The sequence below is a fragment of the Strigops habroptila genome, chromosome 7, assembly GCF_004027225.2.
Source record: "Strigops habroptila isolate Jane chromosome 7, bStrHab1.2.pri, whole genome shotgun sequence".
NCBI classification, from domain to species: Eukaryota; Metazoa; Chordata; class Aves; order Psittaciformes; family Psittacidae; genus Strigops; species Strigops habroptila.
In genome coordinates, this window is record NC_044283.2 from 34,040,218 (window position 1) to 34,054,204 (window position 13,987).

Below are 13,987 nucleotides of genomic sequence, written 5' to 3' on the forward strand. Positions count from 1 at the left end.
GGCAGTGCTACCTGCCTGTATGTGTAAGGAATCCTCCCATTTCAGAAGCCTCTCTGAGTTAAAAAGGTTGCCTTGTGATTTTATTTCCTTATCAACAGTATGGAACTTCCAGCCTCCCTGCTCTTCTGGTGGAGTCGCGGAGAATTCTAGGAGCAGAAAGACACTTTCAGAATATTAATATGAAACTGGAGGAGGCTCTGGCTGCACAAAGAGGGAAGTTACCAGAGAAACATTAAGTGTTTTTTAATAGACTTTTTGACACTTGTTAGAAACAATTATTAGAATGGTCAGTGCTTAAAGCTTGTTTAATCGTTGCTGCCGTGTTTAAAAGAAGTCAGTGACTTAACCAGAGGTTTTATCTTTCTATTGTTAAATAGTCTGTGTGAGAACGTACTCAGAATGGCAATGAAATTAATGAAACCGGTATTCCAGTTATAGTAGTAAAATGCTTCTGTGCTCTGTGAACAACGTTGGTTTTTAATCTTGGGCTATTAAAGTCATGTGATCTTGATTAAAAGCAATATATATATATTAAAGAGAATACATAGATACAAATTCAATAAAAATATTTGTGTACTTGAAATAAATAATTTCCGTTTCTGGAAGTGAAGAAATCTGTCTGCCCTGGTTTGTCAGTAAAACTTGGACATACAACTAACAAAATAGAAACCACACAGCAGAGTGTTAAAAGTGCTAAACTTAGAGCAGCATTCATCCCAAGTTTTCAGTCCAGTACTCTTCAGCCCCCATATAGTCTTCCATGATCTCCTCATGCCTGTTGAAGACCATCCAGTTGTGAGGACACTTGGTTGTTGGCAATTACTCAGTTCTTTGTCTTATAGCTCTACAAGAGCGCTTCTGATCTACATCACAGTACCTTTCACTGAAGGCATGCAACAGGCAAACTTCCCTGCTAGCACTCTGCTAGCCAAGTAGGTGGTTAGCTGCTTGCTTTATTGCAGGTGTCCTGTTTCCTTAAAGCTTCCAAAAGAATTTCATCAGGAATTTCTTCCATGGAATAATTCAGACTGTCATTTGCAGCTTCAGCTAGTTCCACATCTTCAGTAGCTTCTAGGAAACAGGCATCATCGCTTGCATTGTCCCACTCACTGTCTGACAACAGGAAGCCTTGAGACAAGCTTTTTTCTAGAGATACTGAGCTTTTTGACAAGTCTAACACATTGGAATGGGGCTTTACTTCTGTGGTCCTGCTTTCACACTCTTCTTCCTTTTAGAAACAAGAATATTATTCCATATGAAAATAGTCTTCATACCTTTAACTGCTCTGACCTGAAAGTTTGAAACTCATACTGACACATCTAATGGATACTACAGAAAGCTGGCCAACAAGACAGATGTTCCAGCACATTCATTTATAGTCACATTAACCTGTGGAATCCTATTTTAATAGGAATAGAAGTACGCTGGTTATCTAGCAAACTACAAGTAGTCTGATGAATACAACTTTTAAAATAATACAAGGTTAAAGCTAATTTTGGTGTCTGTTTAAAGATTCTGTTGGGATCTGAAATTACACTTTTTGTGAAATAACACAGCTATTGATGATCTGCTTCAGTAGAGCTTAATGTGGCATTCTGCAGTATGAAATTTTAAAGTAAATGTAAAAGTTGCAGAGATGATGACTCTTAGTGCTTACTCAGTGGAAAACTTACTATGTTTAGGGCTTAGAATCCAGGTGCAGTATTAGGTTGGTTTAAATATTCTACCCTTGTGGGTAAACATAACTGCTTTAATACACTAAAATGGAGTTCAATGGACTTCAAATTTGAGGGTCACTGACTTAAATTTGACTCTGCTTCACGTGGTCCAGGAGCACTTCTATTTTAGCTGTCCCAGCATGAAGCCAAACATGCACAGCAGAGCTTAGTGTGGGCAGTTTCTCTGTTCTCCACCTGCAGGTCTCTTGTGGTTTATGCACTGGGAACTGCTGCTCAGACCAAAAGAAGAAAGTCTATTCCCAGGGGAAGGTAGGCTATTGCAGTAACTCAATATATAAAGCTATTGCAGCTTTATCTGTGCTGACAGGTTTTGTGCTGGATCTCCTGCTGGAGAACTTAAAAATGGATATATGGCGCTACCCCACCAGCACAGCTGCTCTGGGGAGCTATTCTGTGCCAGTGTAACTACTCTAAGAAGCTCAACAGGCTCTGCTAGCAGGGATTTCCAGTGACCTCCAGAGACAGCTTTACTCACAAGAACTTCAGCATATTGGTAGGACAAAAACATACCTCTTTGAAAAGAAATGGGAGACAGATCCTAGGTGGTAATGGAAAACCTAAATCAAATATATGGCAAATATGTGAGTTAGATTCCAAAAAGCATTAACTATAATTGTTCTGAAATCACAGAATACATACTTTGTGATTTGAAGTTTTGTTCCCTGCAGACTGGATCGTGACACTTCTGATACCAGACTTCCTTCTTTAGATCTACCAGAATCCTAAAAGTGAAGCAATTTACAGTACATAAATAAAGTGAATGCAGGGAGAAGGAAACTGACACTAAATGAACAGGTTTCGTTTGTCCCCATCTATGGATATTGCTTTCCTTCTCTGACATGCTTATTGCATACTTGTTTTGCACAGGCCCTTATTTTTTAGAATAAACTTCAGGTTTCTTAAGTTAAAAATATATTTCTCTTAAGAGTAGCAGTGAAATTTATCCAACTTCATTACATAAAGCTTGGAAGAAAAAGTCATTAAAGTAAGATTAGTATATGGGACCTAAGCGTAAGGTAAGGCTTTGTTGCTGCTGATTTCATTACAAAAGCCAGATAAAAGCACTATTTCCTGTCAACTGATTAGACAACCCGGCTTTTTCAGCTGTGCTTTAGAAGCACCAAGTTCATCTAGCATAGTGGCTGTGGAGGGGTTTTTTATACCCTTGTTTCTCCAGAACACATTCCTTATCTTCCAGTTATTTTAAATGTTATGTAAAATTATTTTTACGTTAAAATATTTCTACTAATGATGTAATGCAATTCTAATGTCACCTGAAAACCTGACTTTGCAACACTTCTTTTGCTAAAGCTGTAAGAAGGCTGAGTCCTTGTAGAGTGACCAGCAAACCTCATTTTGACTGAAGCGGGGGCAAGATGTACCCTTGTCCTTTTAATAACATAAGAATGTAATTTAAGATGCACTGTAAATGAATCTTAAAGTGTTCTGTTTTCTTTATCTTATTTCTGATTGTTCAGCTAAGCAGCATCAAAGCACAGTACCACTTAGTAGCTTTAACATACTCTGCCTTGTATGTTAGCATCTTCAGGCTCATATTTTAAATAGCATGAAGACTACTTCATAGAAATATTAGAAACACAAGTTCAGTTACCACAAAGTACATCGGGGCAGGGGAGGGGGTGAAGTTTGGGTGTTTTGTTTGGTTGGTTTTTAAAAGCATAGTATCCCCACAGAGCAAGAGAGCAGAAATCGTAACAGCTGCCAATTCTGTCCATAATAGTTTTTCAGCATTATTATCGAATAACAGTTGAGCAGGACAATAAAGCTGTTTTACAGAAAACAGTTACAGAACATACATTATGTTGTTACTTTTGTGAGCTCTTCCAATATTTTCACACCACCGGTAACCAGAAATATCATACACAAGTATTTCATCTGGAGAGAAATAATTCCATCGCCGTATTCCTGGGGGAAAGAAAAAAAAAAGGGAATTAATTCTTTAAAAATACTGCTGCAGAACACTCAGTTGTAAATAGCTAAGTGGTTTTTACCTCCTTGTACCCCATCTTTATTAACCAAAGAACGAACAAAACAATCAATTTCTGGATATGGTGAATCCTGATAACCATTCATGGAATCTGTTAACACAAAGGCCACATATAAACATGGTTACTGGTTTTGCCATTGCCATATGCAACTGTAACACTGCCACACATTGTATAGACCATAGACAGAAAATGTACATGAATCACACCAAATCCTTAAATAAACCTAGGGATAAATTCACTGTTATTTTCCTGTAGATCTTTAAACTGCTACTGCCACCCCCAAGGAGCAGGGGGAAAGGGGACAAAGCATGACCGCCATGCGAGCTCACTGAGGAGAGGTTCAGTGGCTGGCATTGACGTGCTGCACAGCATCCTTCAGCACAGCTATACGCTGCCTCCTGCAGAAAGCTTGCTGAAGAAAAGCCCTCCTCGAGGTTATCAGGTGTGTTGGTCACAGTACATCCAGTGAAAGAGTAGAAGAGGCTTGAAGTACCTCTACTGCTTCTGGTAGTTTGACTGTTCAAAAACGCAGACACGTTCCCGTTCTCCTCTGAAAAGCCAGATGGCAGAACTTTCGTGTCATCCCTCACTCTGAAGAAAAGAGAATACAAAGGAAAATCTGTGATTCTTACAGCACAATATGGTATGGTGTAACATACTGTAACGTACCATAGGATGCCATGACATAACGTAGTCCATGGCTACCGGCTCTAGGCATCCCTGCAGGAGCAGGTGGCTGGACCAACTGACGTCCAGAGGTCCCTGCCAGCCTCAGCCAGCCCGTGAGGCTGTCTGTAACCTTTCCCTATCCCTGGGGCACTTCTTTTATTTAAAGACTGCTGGTCCACCCTCATGCAGCAGTATTTGCTCTAGATAGATATAATATTTATATCCACACTTTGAAAGGTCTCAGTTGTTTTTTACTCTTTACAATGAACTACTTTTCCTTGTCATATTCCTAGCTGGAAGCCAGATGATCAGAGAAGACTAAATTCAACACAGCAGAAGTTCTCATGCATATTTATGACAGACTCAGCTGATGCCTCTGATCTGAACACATGACACCATTTATGCTACAGGGCTACGGGCAGCAGTTCAGGATAGCAAAGATTTCAGGATATAAAAACTTAAGTCACAAAAAATATATGTTTTTAATAAAAGTATAATACACAATACCATACAGCTGGATGTACTGCTTTAACCGTCTGCTTTCTGCTGCAGTAATGACTAGGATCATCTTAAGGTACCATCAGTGCAGGTAAGACGTATCAGAGGTTTAGCTTAGATACAGAAAACTTGATTATTGTATGCACCAGTATCCAGCCTAAGGAGGTATCGGTACCAAAAAGGCAATCTGGTATGGAAATAAACACGTACAAAAATCCTTTTTATTTTTTTAATCATACTTCACAAACTATTTACTCTTCATATTTAATTGACTAGAAATTGACTTTTTCCTTTCAGAACTATACAGAATCCGACCAAAGTTAACAGTAGTTACATTTCAGCATAAGTGTATAGAGAGATGAGGCACAACTCAGAAGCCAAACCACACGTTCTGTGGTGTTCTTCAAACATTTGAAGAGTCTCAGGAACAAGGAATTCTACTGGAAACTTCTAAATTACCCTGTAACAATGTCCATGGAATAATTGCCCATGGATAGAAATTATTCACAACTGCTGCAGGAGAAAAATCACTAAAATATGTGTTTAAAAATACTTAAATTCCACCAGAATGAAACAATTACCTAACATTGCAGACCAAAGAGGAAAGAAAATACGCCTCTTCCATAGTGACATTCTGTTCACACTCAGGGACAAATTTATTATCCTCTGCTATCTTCAGAATCACATTTTTTCCTGCTTTTGACGATTTATACATCCGGAAATTTCTATTCTTCGTGTAAACTCCTACAGGAAAACAAATATTTCTTAACATAACAATGCTGGCTAGGGTTTAAGATGCTGAGCACTTGTAAATGAAATCCTCTCCCTGAGACTCCGCTAAGGGTCTAAGGAATGGACAAAAACTATTACTAACTTTGGCTCACATCCCATAGAAGAAATGCAACAAAGAAAGATCATGCACACAGGTACACCTTTATGTTACAGAAGAATTAAGACAAACACTCAAGACCTCTAAGTAGGCATTTTAATCATTCTGACATTCTCACTGCTAAAAGCTTCCCTTCAGTATAAGAAATTAGTGCTTTCATGCTTTGTGAAATACAACCGAGCATAAAAAGCTGCACAATTATTTTAACCAGAAGGGACTTAATATTCATCAAACTTTCTGTTTTCTGTGGACCAGACACCACTTGTCTGAAGCATGTATCAGGAAAATCTGATTCCAATCTCAAACAACAAAAAAATGAACAGCTATCTTAACCATTGCCTGATCTGTCTATGAATTTATTGAGGTGGGTGCTTCCTTTGTAGGTTGCATTTAATTTTCATGAAGATGAAAGAGCTTAAAGAATTCATACAACAAGAATGTCACATAGCTTTCTATCACTGCAGCTATTTTGATTTTCGCTTTCCAGTTTTGAGGTAAGGTGTAACAAATGCTGAGGATGGTTAATCAGGGGAGACTAACACCAAATTCTTAAGAGATGATGCAGTAAACAATTTGGTTTTCTTTAATTTCTGTTCACTAATATGCTTGAAGGAATCCTGAACAGTAGGTACGAAGTAATCCTTCTGACTCAGTAATGGAGAAGCCTGCTATAGGGCCAACTTTGGGATTATGTTTCAACAAATCAGACATACTGAAGAGGCCAGCAATAAAAGTGATCCTGAATTCCATGAGAAGAATTTGAGAGAAAGGGGGTTGGTTCTCCAGAGAAATCTGAGAAAAAATGCAAGATGAAGTCCTCAAGTACATAACACACTGCTGTGCAAATGCGTGCTAAGCTGTTTCCATTTCATTAAGCCAAGGCAAAAGGCAGAGACACCAGATATGGGGATGGAAAAGGGTGCAACATTAGTTTGACTATGGGCGTTGTGCTCCTGGAGATTTTTAACATTTTAATACCATGAACAGGTGAAGCCCAGCAGGGCCATGAAGTGCCCAACCCAAAATTTCTATTATTCCGTCTTTAAAATCTGCCATTCCAAAGAGGGGAGGAAGGCTCAATGCATACACGAAGAATAATACAGAAGGCCGCACCTTCCATAATGAAGCAGCTTCTAATTCAACTGAAATAACAAAAATGCAATATATATGCTATCCTCTTCTAACCCAACTAAGAGCACTAAGTCCCTAGGACCAAGATTAGAGTCTTGTGTGGCAAAAGTTTCTTCAAACTTCAGAAAAAGAATTAAATATAATAATAGAAGTGCCATGGACCAGAATTTAAGAGTCCTTTAAAGTACAGCATTTATGATCACAGTTTCAGCATATATTATATTTGCTTTAAATTCTGACTGTAGGGACAACGATATAAACACTGCTGTTCTTACTGTCTGTAATCAAAGATTAAGGAACATCCATTTTTGCAACCTCTCTAACATCCCGAAGAGGTTTAAAATCACTTCTTACACTTACCTAGATCCACAAAAAGTTGCTTGTTGCCACCTTTATCATTTACTATTAGAAAAGAAAATTCCAAATTTTCTCCCTGGCGTGATGTTTCCATATCCTTTGTTTTGTGAGCAATGGCTGGCCAGTCTTTGGAGACATCTCCAACAGCTGTGAGGTTTGTAAGAGAACCATCTGATCCAACTCCTTCTGCAGAACACTTGAAAACATGTCCTGCTCCTTCTTCTGGAATCACAGCAGCAGTGTTGTTACTCTCTATTAACCTTATGGCAGGCTGCAGAATCCTCCTCACAAAGTTACCTTAAAAACGAACAAACAGGAAAACCTCAACGCATTTAACAGTCAAGAAAGAACAGTTCCTGTGCAAACATTCTTCAAAACAGCCAAGATGGAAGTGGTTGGAGTTTGGGGTTTCTTTTCCCACCTTCTGGATTTAAAAGAAAAAATGAAATCTTTTGACCAGCCCAGAGCACAAAATGGTTCTGGTTAGTGACTGAGAAACCCATGCTTGGCAACGACTCTACTCAACTTTTTTAAGCATAAGAAAATAAACACTTGTGTGTATATGAATTGTATCATACAGCCACAACCTTCCCCTTTACTACTGAGAATGGAGAGAACTGAGAAGCGAGGTGGCTTGGCACTTTTGACACTTGACAGCATTTTGTATTTTTGTATGTAAATTCATTGATCTCCACAGCATTCCTGTGGCCTACATGATCTCTTGTACTTTCTCACATGAGCTATGAACTCAGTCCCTGTATTTTAACTCTAACTAGTAACTAATTCCAAATATTATATACTAAATGGTTTTAATCATATTTAATTTTAAGCCCATGCACTTTGTGCATGTCTCCTGACATTAAATGCTTATGAAACAATATAATCCAAGACGTGATAGTCCATATCCTAGTTTATCCCACATAAATACAACTGATCTTAAATATTTATTAGATAGAACACAATGATTAATTTTAAAAAAAGACAACACTTCAATGTGTCTAAAAAATATATTACCCCTTTTAAGCTTAATATTAGGCAAAATCTTTCTGACACTTCAAAGAATATATATATTTTCCTATAGATTCTGGGAAATCACTTTCTGAAGTTATCTGCCTTTTTAGTTTTTTACTACAGCAAAGGCAAAGGCAGAACATGAATACACAATCTCTGTATTTTAAGACTGACAGTAAACTTGACAAATTCACGTCACAGTGGAGACACATAACACTTAACTAATGGGCCAGAATGAACAGTTCAAGCATCTACTGAAAGTACAGACTAATACAATTTACTTAACAAGATCATGGGTTAAAATTGCTGTCATACCAAACTATTCATTATCCATGTATTACTTTAGAGTTTTATAGTGGCAGAGGAGTTAAAGACCATACTTTTGAACTAAAAATTGCAGTAATCCCATTTAATCTTTGGGGTTTGTAGCTGTTACCACGGTGCCGCATAAGAAATAACTGCTCTGTGTCAACTTGGGGCTCGCAGCCAATATTATAAGCAACCACAAATGCTAGTTATAGAAAAAGTAAGTAGAAGATGAGTTGAGAAATAACGAGGCTTAATGAAATAGAAATCATTAGTAACTTCTGCTGGGAATAGGTATTTGTTTCCACATATAAGTCCATTAAATATTCAAATGTGAGAAGGCTCTGTACAAAGTCAAAACCTCACTTTTTATTTCTAGGTGTAAGAGAAAAGAACGCACTTACCAACATGAATATTATCCTTAAATACAGCCTTTTGGGGTAGAAATATTAAGTGTCGACTAAATTTTTCATCAGTACTGGAATCTAAATTCAAGACATCTTTGGCTGAACAATTTACATCATAAAGTTCTTTTAAGTTTTGGCTGACAAGCTGAAATTATAAACATTAATCATGCTATTTTCTCTAGCGTTTTTAACAGTAGCATCTATAAAACCTAACACAAATGCAGACTCTACATCTTTTTTTTCCACATTTTTTTTCTCATTTTGAGCATACAATTAATTTGAACTAACTCATAACTGATAGAAAATTGTAACCAAATTTGACATAGATTGTATTTGCTGAAACAAACAAGTCACTGAATATACTAACGGTGATAAGCTGAGCAGATTTTCAGTTTTTCGGGTCAAAGTTTAATTTAGTGGCTTTATCTTCTGGGTTTTTTTTTTTCCCCTGCAAAGCACTTCACACCCACAATGACAATGTTTGCAATCCAGGCTTACCTAAATTGGAAGACAGACACTATCATGATCTAAAGGGCTGGTATGCTAATTCACTGGTATGACTTAGCTAACTCATTGCTATGACTCAGTGAGCACTAACTAAGCAGAAAACTTCAAGATGTCTGGCTCTACAGTAGCTCTAAAAACCTACAAGCTAAGCTTGCGATTAGTGATGTTTAGGACTGGGACTCAGAACCCAGGAGTCTGGAAGCCTAGGGTTTTACCATCTCAGATTCCCCACCCAGCAAATCCAAAGTTCTCTTCTTAACCCGAGGAATCTCCAGATTTCTGCATTGCTCTGCAATGGAGTAAACCCCTCAAGATTCTGTATCAATGAAGGGGTCTTTACAAAGGAAGGACCTCAACCATCTTTTTCTTTCTCTCCTTTCTAGCTAGGGACATGCAAGCATCAGAAGTCTCACAAATAACTTAAAGAGATTTTACTGGAACAGATGTTCTTCTAAAAACCTGCTTTATTTTCTAATATCTGTCATTGAATTTGCAGTGGATCCCATTTTCCAACCAAATTTGCAATAAAATGGAAATTTGCACTATTAAATAAAATGGATAATTAACAAAGATATTCAACTTCAGGCACCAAATTGGTAAGTGCAGCCACATGATGTTCTCTACATAGTCATTTAACTCAACTATAATGAATGGCCATCTGAAGACACCTAAAATCAGGAGGGATTTATTTAAGCCTTGATATATGACTGCACCAGCTGGCAAAAGAAATTAACTGAGGAGTATATGAATGGAACTTTTATCGATGCTACCCTGAAAAATACTGAAACATTCCTTCAGTTTTACAGCTTTGAAGTGGCAGAGCACATAAAACAATCTGCAAGAGCAAACTTTTATTAGTAAACCTGTACAGTGTTGTACAGCATTGTACAGTGAATTCCATTGTACAGCATTCCAACAACCATCATTCTCTATTTTTCACTTTCACTTAAAGAGAGTCTTTCCTTTCACTAAAACAGTACTTTTTACTTAATTAAAAATAACCACTAGGCCTACAATACTTTTTCATTTTACTCCAGAATAATGAAGATAAAGTGGTGAATACTTTGGTTCGAATTAAATCAGGAATGAATTCATAATAATCTACAACATGACTTTGCTCCAGTTTACCTCAATTAACTTTGCAACCATACTCTTGCCATCTGCATCAGGATTTGCTGGTTTGTAGAACTCCAAATCAAAATAAAGTTTGCAAGCATCTTTTTCAGGAATTACTTCATAGCAATGCATAAGACTTGTTTTATAACCTTTGCTAAGGAAAAACAAAACCAAATCACAACCTCTCAAGATAAACATTACACATACTTATCAGTTGCAAACAAGGATCCCACAACATTCAATCAATCACTCATACCAAGAAAAAAGGTAGCAACCCTATAATCCTTTGAAAAAAAAAAAGTAACTAACTTCAGCACCAAATATCAACAAAGACATGTGTCTGGCCTAGAATTTAGGTTTGTATTCTCCTCCCCATGCCCTCCAAGTCTTACAATATATACTGTCCACAGAAATGCTGTTGAGACCTTAAGGAATGACAGAAAAACCCCCTTAAAACTCAAAAGTAAAGAACTTAATAAGTTATCACTGAGATTATACAGACTTTTTTCCAACTACATTAAAAATTAATCTCATTTTCAATTTGAGAAAAAAAAACAAGCTTACTTTTCATACAAAAATTGACTCTTAGATTTCTTTTACCTCATAACCAAATCTTTTATTGCAAAACAAATAAAAGGGAAAAAAAGTTTAGTGCATGATCAAGTTGCCAATACTTGAAACTACAGAACACAAACACAAACCCATAAATCGCTAACTACCATTTATATTAATGCCCATTTAAATTGAAATATCACTAATCATAGAAATATGTTTGTGTCACATGTTGGCATGATTCTCTGAGGAAACCTGGCAGCAAAAGCAAATCTACTGCTATAAGATTTAAGTTCATTAGACACAGTCCTTAATTCACAGGGAATAACTGCAGTCTGCAACTCAAAAGAAAGTTGAAACTCAGTATAGAATAGATTGGTTTGTCCCTATGAAGATTTTCGCCATGGCCAAGATGAAACCTCAGCTACCTATTACAGCTCCATGCTAGTCAGAGCAGCAGATGGCTACAGAGAATAGCTATCCAGTAAGAACTATTACTGGATAATAGTATAACCACTACACTGCTATCTTACAGTAACATCTAGGATACTTTTTCAAATACTCACGTGTAATAAAACCAGAGCTCTTTATATGATGTCACAAGGTAAAACCTCTGTCCACTTTGTGTATTCTTTTCCAAGGCAAATACATGAACATCCTTTTAAAGTAAAAATATTGAAGGGTTTTTTATTCAAAGAACCAGTTAAAGTTTTCAGAACTTCCTATTTGACATTACTTTGTTTGGTCAAAGGTTAGCAGATACTAGGAAACTGTAAGTAGATTATTTATTCTTTTTCAAGCCAAGTAATGTCTGGTTTTAATTAAGAACATCGTTCTGATTTCAGTTACATAAGTAAAAATGTGAAGCTTTTCTTTCCTCTTCATTAATGTAAACTGTTTTCTCTGTAAAATCTTCTTTCTTTCTAATCAGTGGCAAGTGCATCTAACAGGAGAAAGAAAAATGTCCTGAAAGGAACAGCCTCATGGTCATGATGGCAGCATATGGATTTATAGCAAATATTCTTTAGATTCTATATTATTTAAATCCAAAAATGGAAATCTGAAAACACAAAAAAACTACTGCCAAGCCAGTGAGAGTGCCTTTTGGAAAACAGACTGTCAGGATTACTTAAACACCTAAAAAAGTGTGAAGAAAACCCCAGTATTTTCTTTAAAAAGCAGCAATTAATGTGAAAAGTATTAAACTGAAAACAGAAGATATGTTTTGCTTAACATTCATTTGGCTCATTACTTCTTATCAGTGAACTTGCTACTCTGACGCCACTGTAGAGTTGTACAGTTTTTTCTGCCTCTGCTTCCTGATTCTCTCTTTTTCTTCCTCGTTTTTTTCCTCCTCTTTCTTCCTACTCAACTTTCCCTACCTTCCCATTCTCCTGCCAACCCTGACAGCTTGTTCATCTTCAGAAGGAACAAATCTATCACTACAATGTTACCAAAAAGCGCTGTTACTGCTAGAGGTTAACATCACATACCAATTGTATGTTAGTACTTCTCAGAGCTACCTCCAGTGTATCATGATCTCTTATAAAGACAAAAAAACTACTTGCTGTTTCAGGATTGGGAAAAAGGGGGGGGGAAAAAGAGATCTTGCAATCTGATAAGACTTTATTGCCAACCAAGCTTTTAAGTGAAGCTCAACCTAGAAAGTACCTAAAGAATAGAGACATTCACCAAACAAATAATATACCTCTTTGCAGGTTTTTACATAATTGAAAGCTTCAGCCTGTCGACAAAATATTTTCCAAACAGGGGATGGCAAAAAGGGTTTGGACAGTGTTGGTTTATAAACTGGAGGAAGAGGGTTTCTTTCATAGTAAGATGCTAGTTCTTCTATTTTCTTCAGTCTTTCTTCCCAGCTCCTCTTCATTTGTCCTGAAGCAATAACAAATAGTAAAATAACTATCAATTTTTGTTTGTGACTCCATTTTAATATATCCTGTACTTATCACTGCTTTGAATTCCAGTTTTGTTGAACGTAATTTATTTACTGAGAGTAGCCAGTATTCTAAATCAACACCTAACCTTGCTATGATGTTCATTTTCACATTAAATCTTTCCACACAGTTTTAGAAGTAACAGATCTCCATATTAGTACTATCGAAGATAAACAACAGAGTAGACGTTAATAAGGCGAGGTGTAGGAAGTTTCTTTTTTGTTTACAGAATGGTATTATATTCCTTCTCAAAAAAATACATGAACTGTGTTAACCAGCCACACAGCATTAGTAAGGAGTGAAAAAATACTATTATTTCTGATTTATGGTTGGAGAGACAAATGAGATAGGTAATTAATTTGTATAAGTAGCACAGTACTTGATGTCCTGAGAAAAATTAAGGTATCAGTAACGCTAGCTCTGAACTCTGTATCGCAAAGAAATGAAATCCAAAACGAGGGCTCCATTCTCCGCTGCCAACCTTTGCTACTCATCAGTAACACTGTTTAAAATCTCATGTACTTTCTTGCAAATTTAAGGTAGCAATCTTATCTCTTTTCAAGAAATAGCACCTGATGCAGTAGTGCTTGCTATCTTGCAAACTTTCAACTTCTAGTTACACAAGTAATCCAAATGTTACGAAGTAACATAGGAAAGCATAAACACAACATTAACAAGTTTAATTAACTCTAATTTTTTTCTGGAAAATTCATTGCTCCTCTGAACACTTGCAAATCGGTAAAGAGCACTGCTAAGAAACTGTGAAACAGAGAAACAGGGGCAAGAAGCAACCAAGATGAAGGGGCACCTTTTGGTTTTGCCCTGCAGTAACTACTCAGTT

The 13,987-nt window shown here is 36.8% G+C and overlaps 2 protein-coding genes across 11 annotated transcripts in view; one reads left to right on the forward strand and one right to left on the reverse strand.

Moving 5' to 3' along the window:
* Positions 1–555, forward strand: part of CENPU (centromere protein U) — a 12,173-nt gene extending 11,618 nt beyond the window's left edge. For all 7 annotated transcript variants that reach the window (XR_003992412.1, XM_030493140.1, XM_030493144.1 and 4 more), the window contains one exon: positions 99–555. Coding sequence is in view for 6 of the 7 variants with exons in the window: in XM_030493140.1 (XP_030349000.1) it covers positions 99–236 (138 nt within the window). In the remaining variant the exon portion in view is untranslated. The remainder of the gene's footprint in view (positions 1–98) is intronic.
* Positions 433–13,987, reverse strand: part of PRIMPOL (primase and DNA directed polymerase) — a 16,557-nt gene continuing 3,002 nt past the window's right edge. For 2 of the 4 annotated variants that reach the window (XM_030493135.1, XM_030493136.1), the window contains exons 2-13: positions 12,900–13,084; positions 11,758–11,849; positions 10,652–10,793; positions 9,014–9,161; positions 7,296–7,589; positions 5,497–5,659; positions 4,242–4,339; positions 3,752–3,838; positions 3,557–3,665; positions 2,379–2,461; positions 2,250–2,296; positions 433–1,228 (exon numbers count right to left, since the gene is read on the reverse strand). In XM_030493135.1, coding sequence (XP_030348995.1) covers positions 941–1,228; positions 2,250–2,296; positions 2,379–2,461; positions 3,557–3,665; positions 3,752–3,838; positions 4,242–4,339; positions 5,497–5,659; positions 7,296–7,589; positions 9,014–9,161; positions 10,652–10,793; positions 11,758–11,849; positions 12,900–13,079 — 1,731 coding nt within the window. In that variant the 5' untranslated portion in view covers positions 13,080–13,084 and the 3' untranslated portion in view covers positions 433–940. Of the gene's footprint in view, positions 1,229–2,249; positions 2,297–2,378; positions 2,462–3,556; positions 3,666–3,751; positions 3,839–4,241; positions 4,340–5,496; positions 5,660–7,295; positions 7,590–9,013; positions 9,162–10,651; positions 10,794–11,757; positions 11,850–12,899; positions 13,085–13,987 lie in introns of those variants that run through there. The other 2 variants (XM_030493138.1, XM_030493137.1) reach the window with 2 other exon arrangements.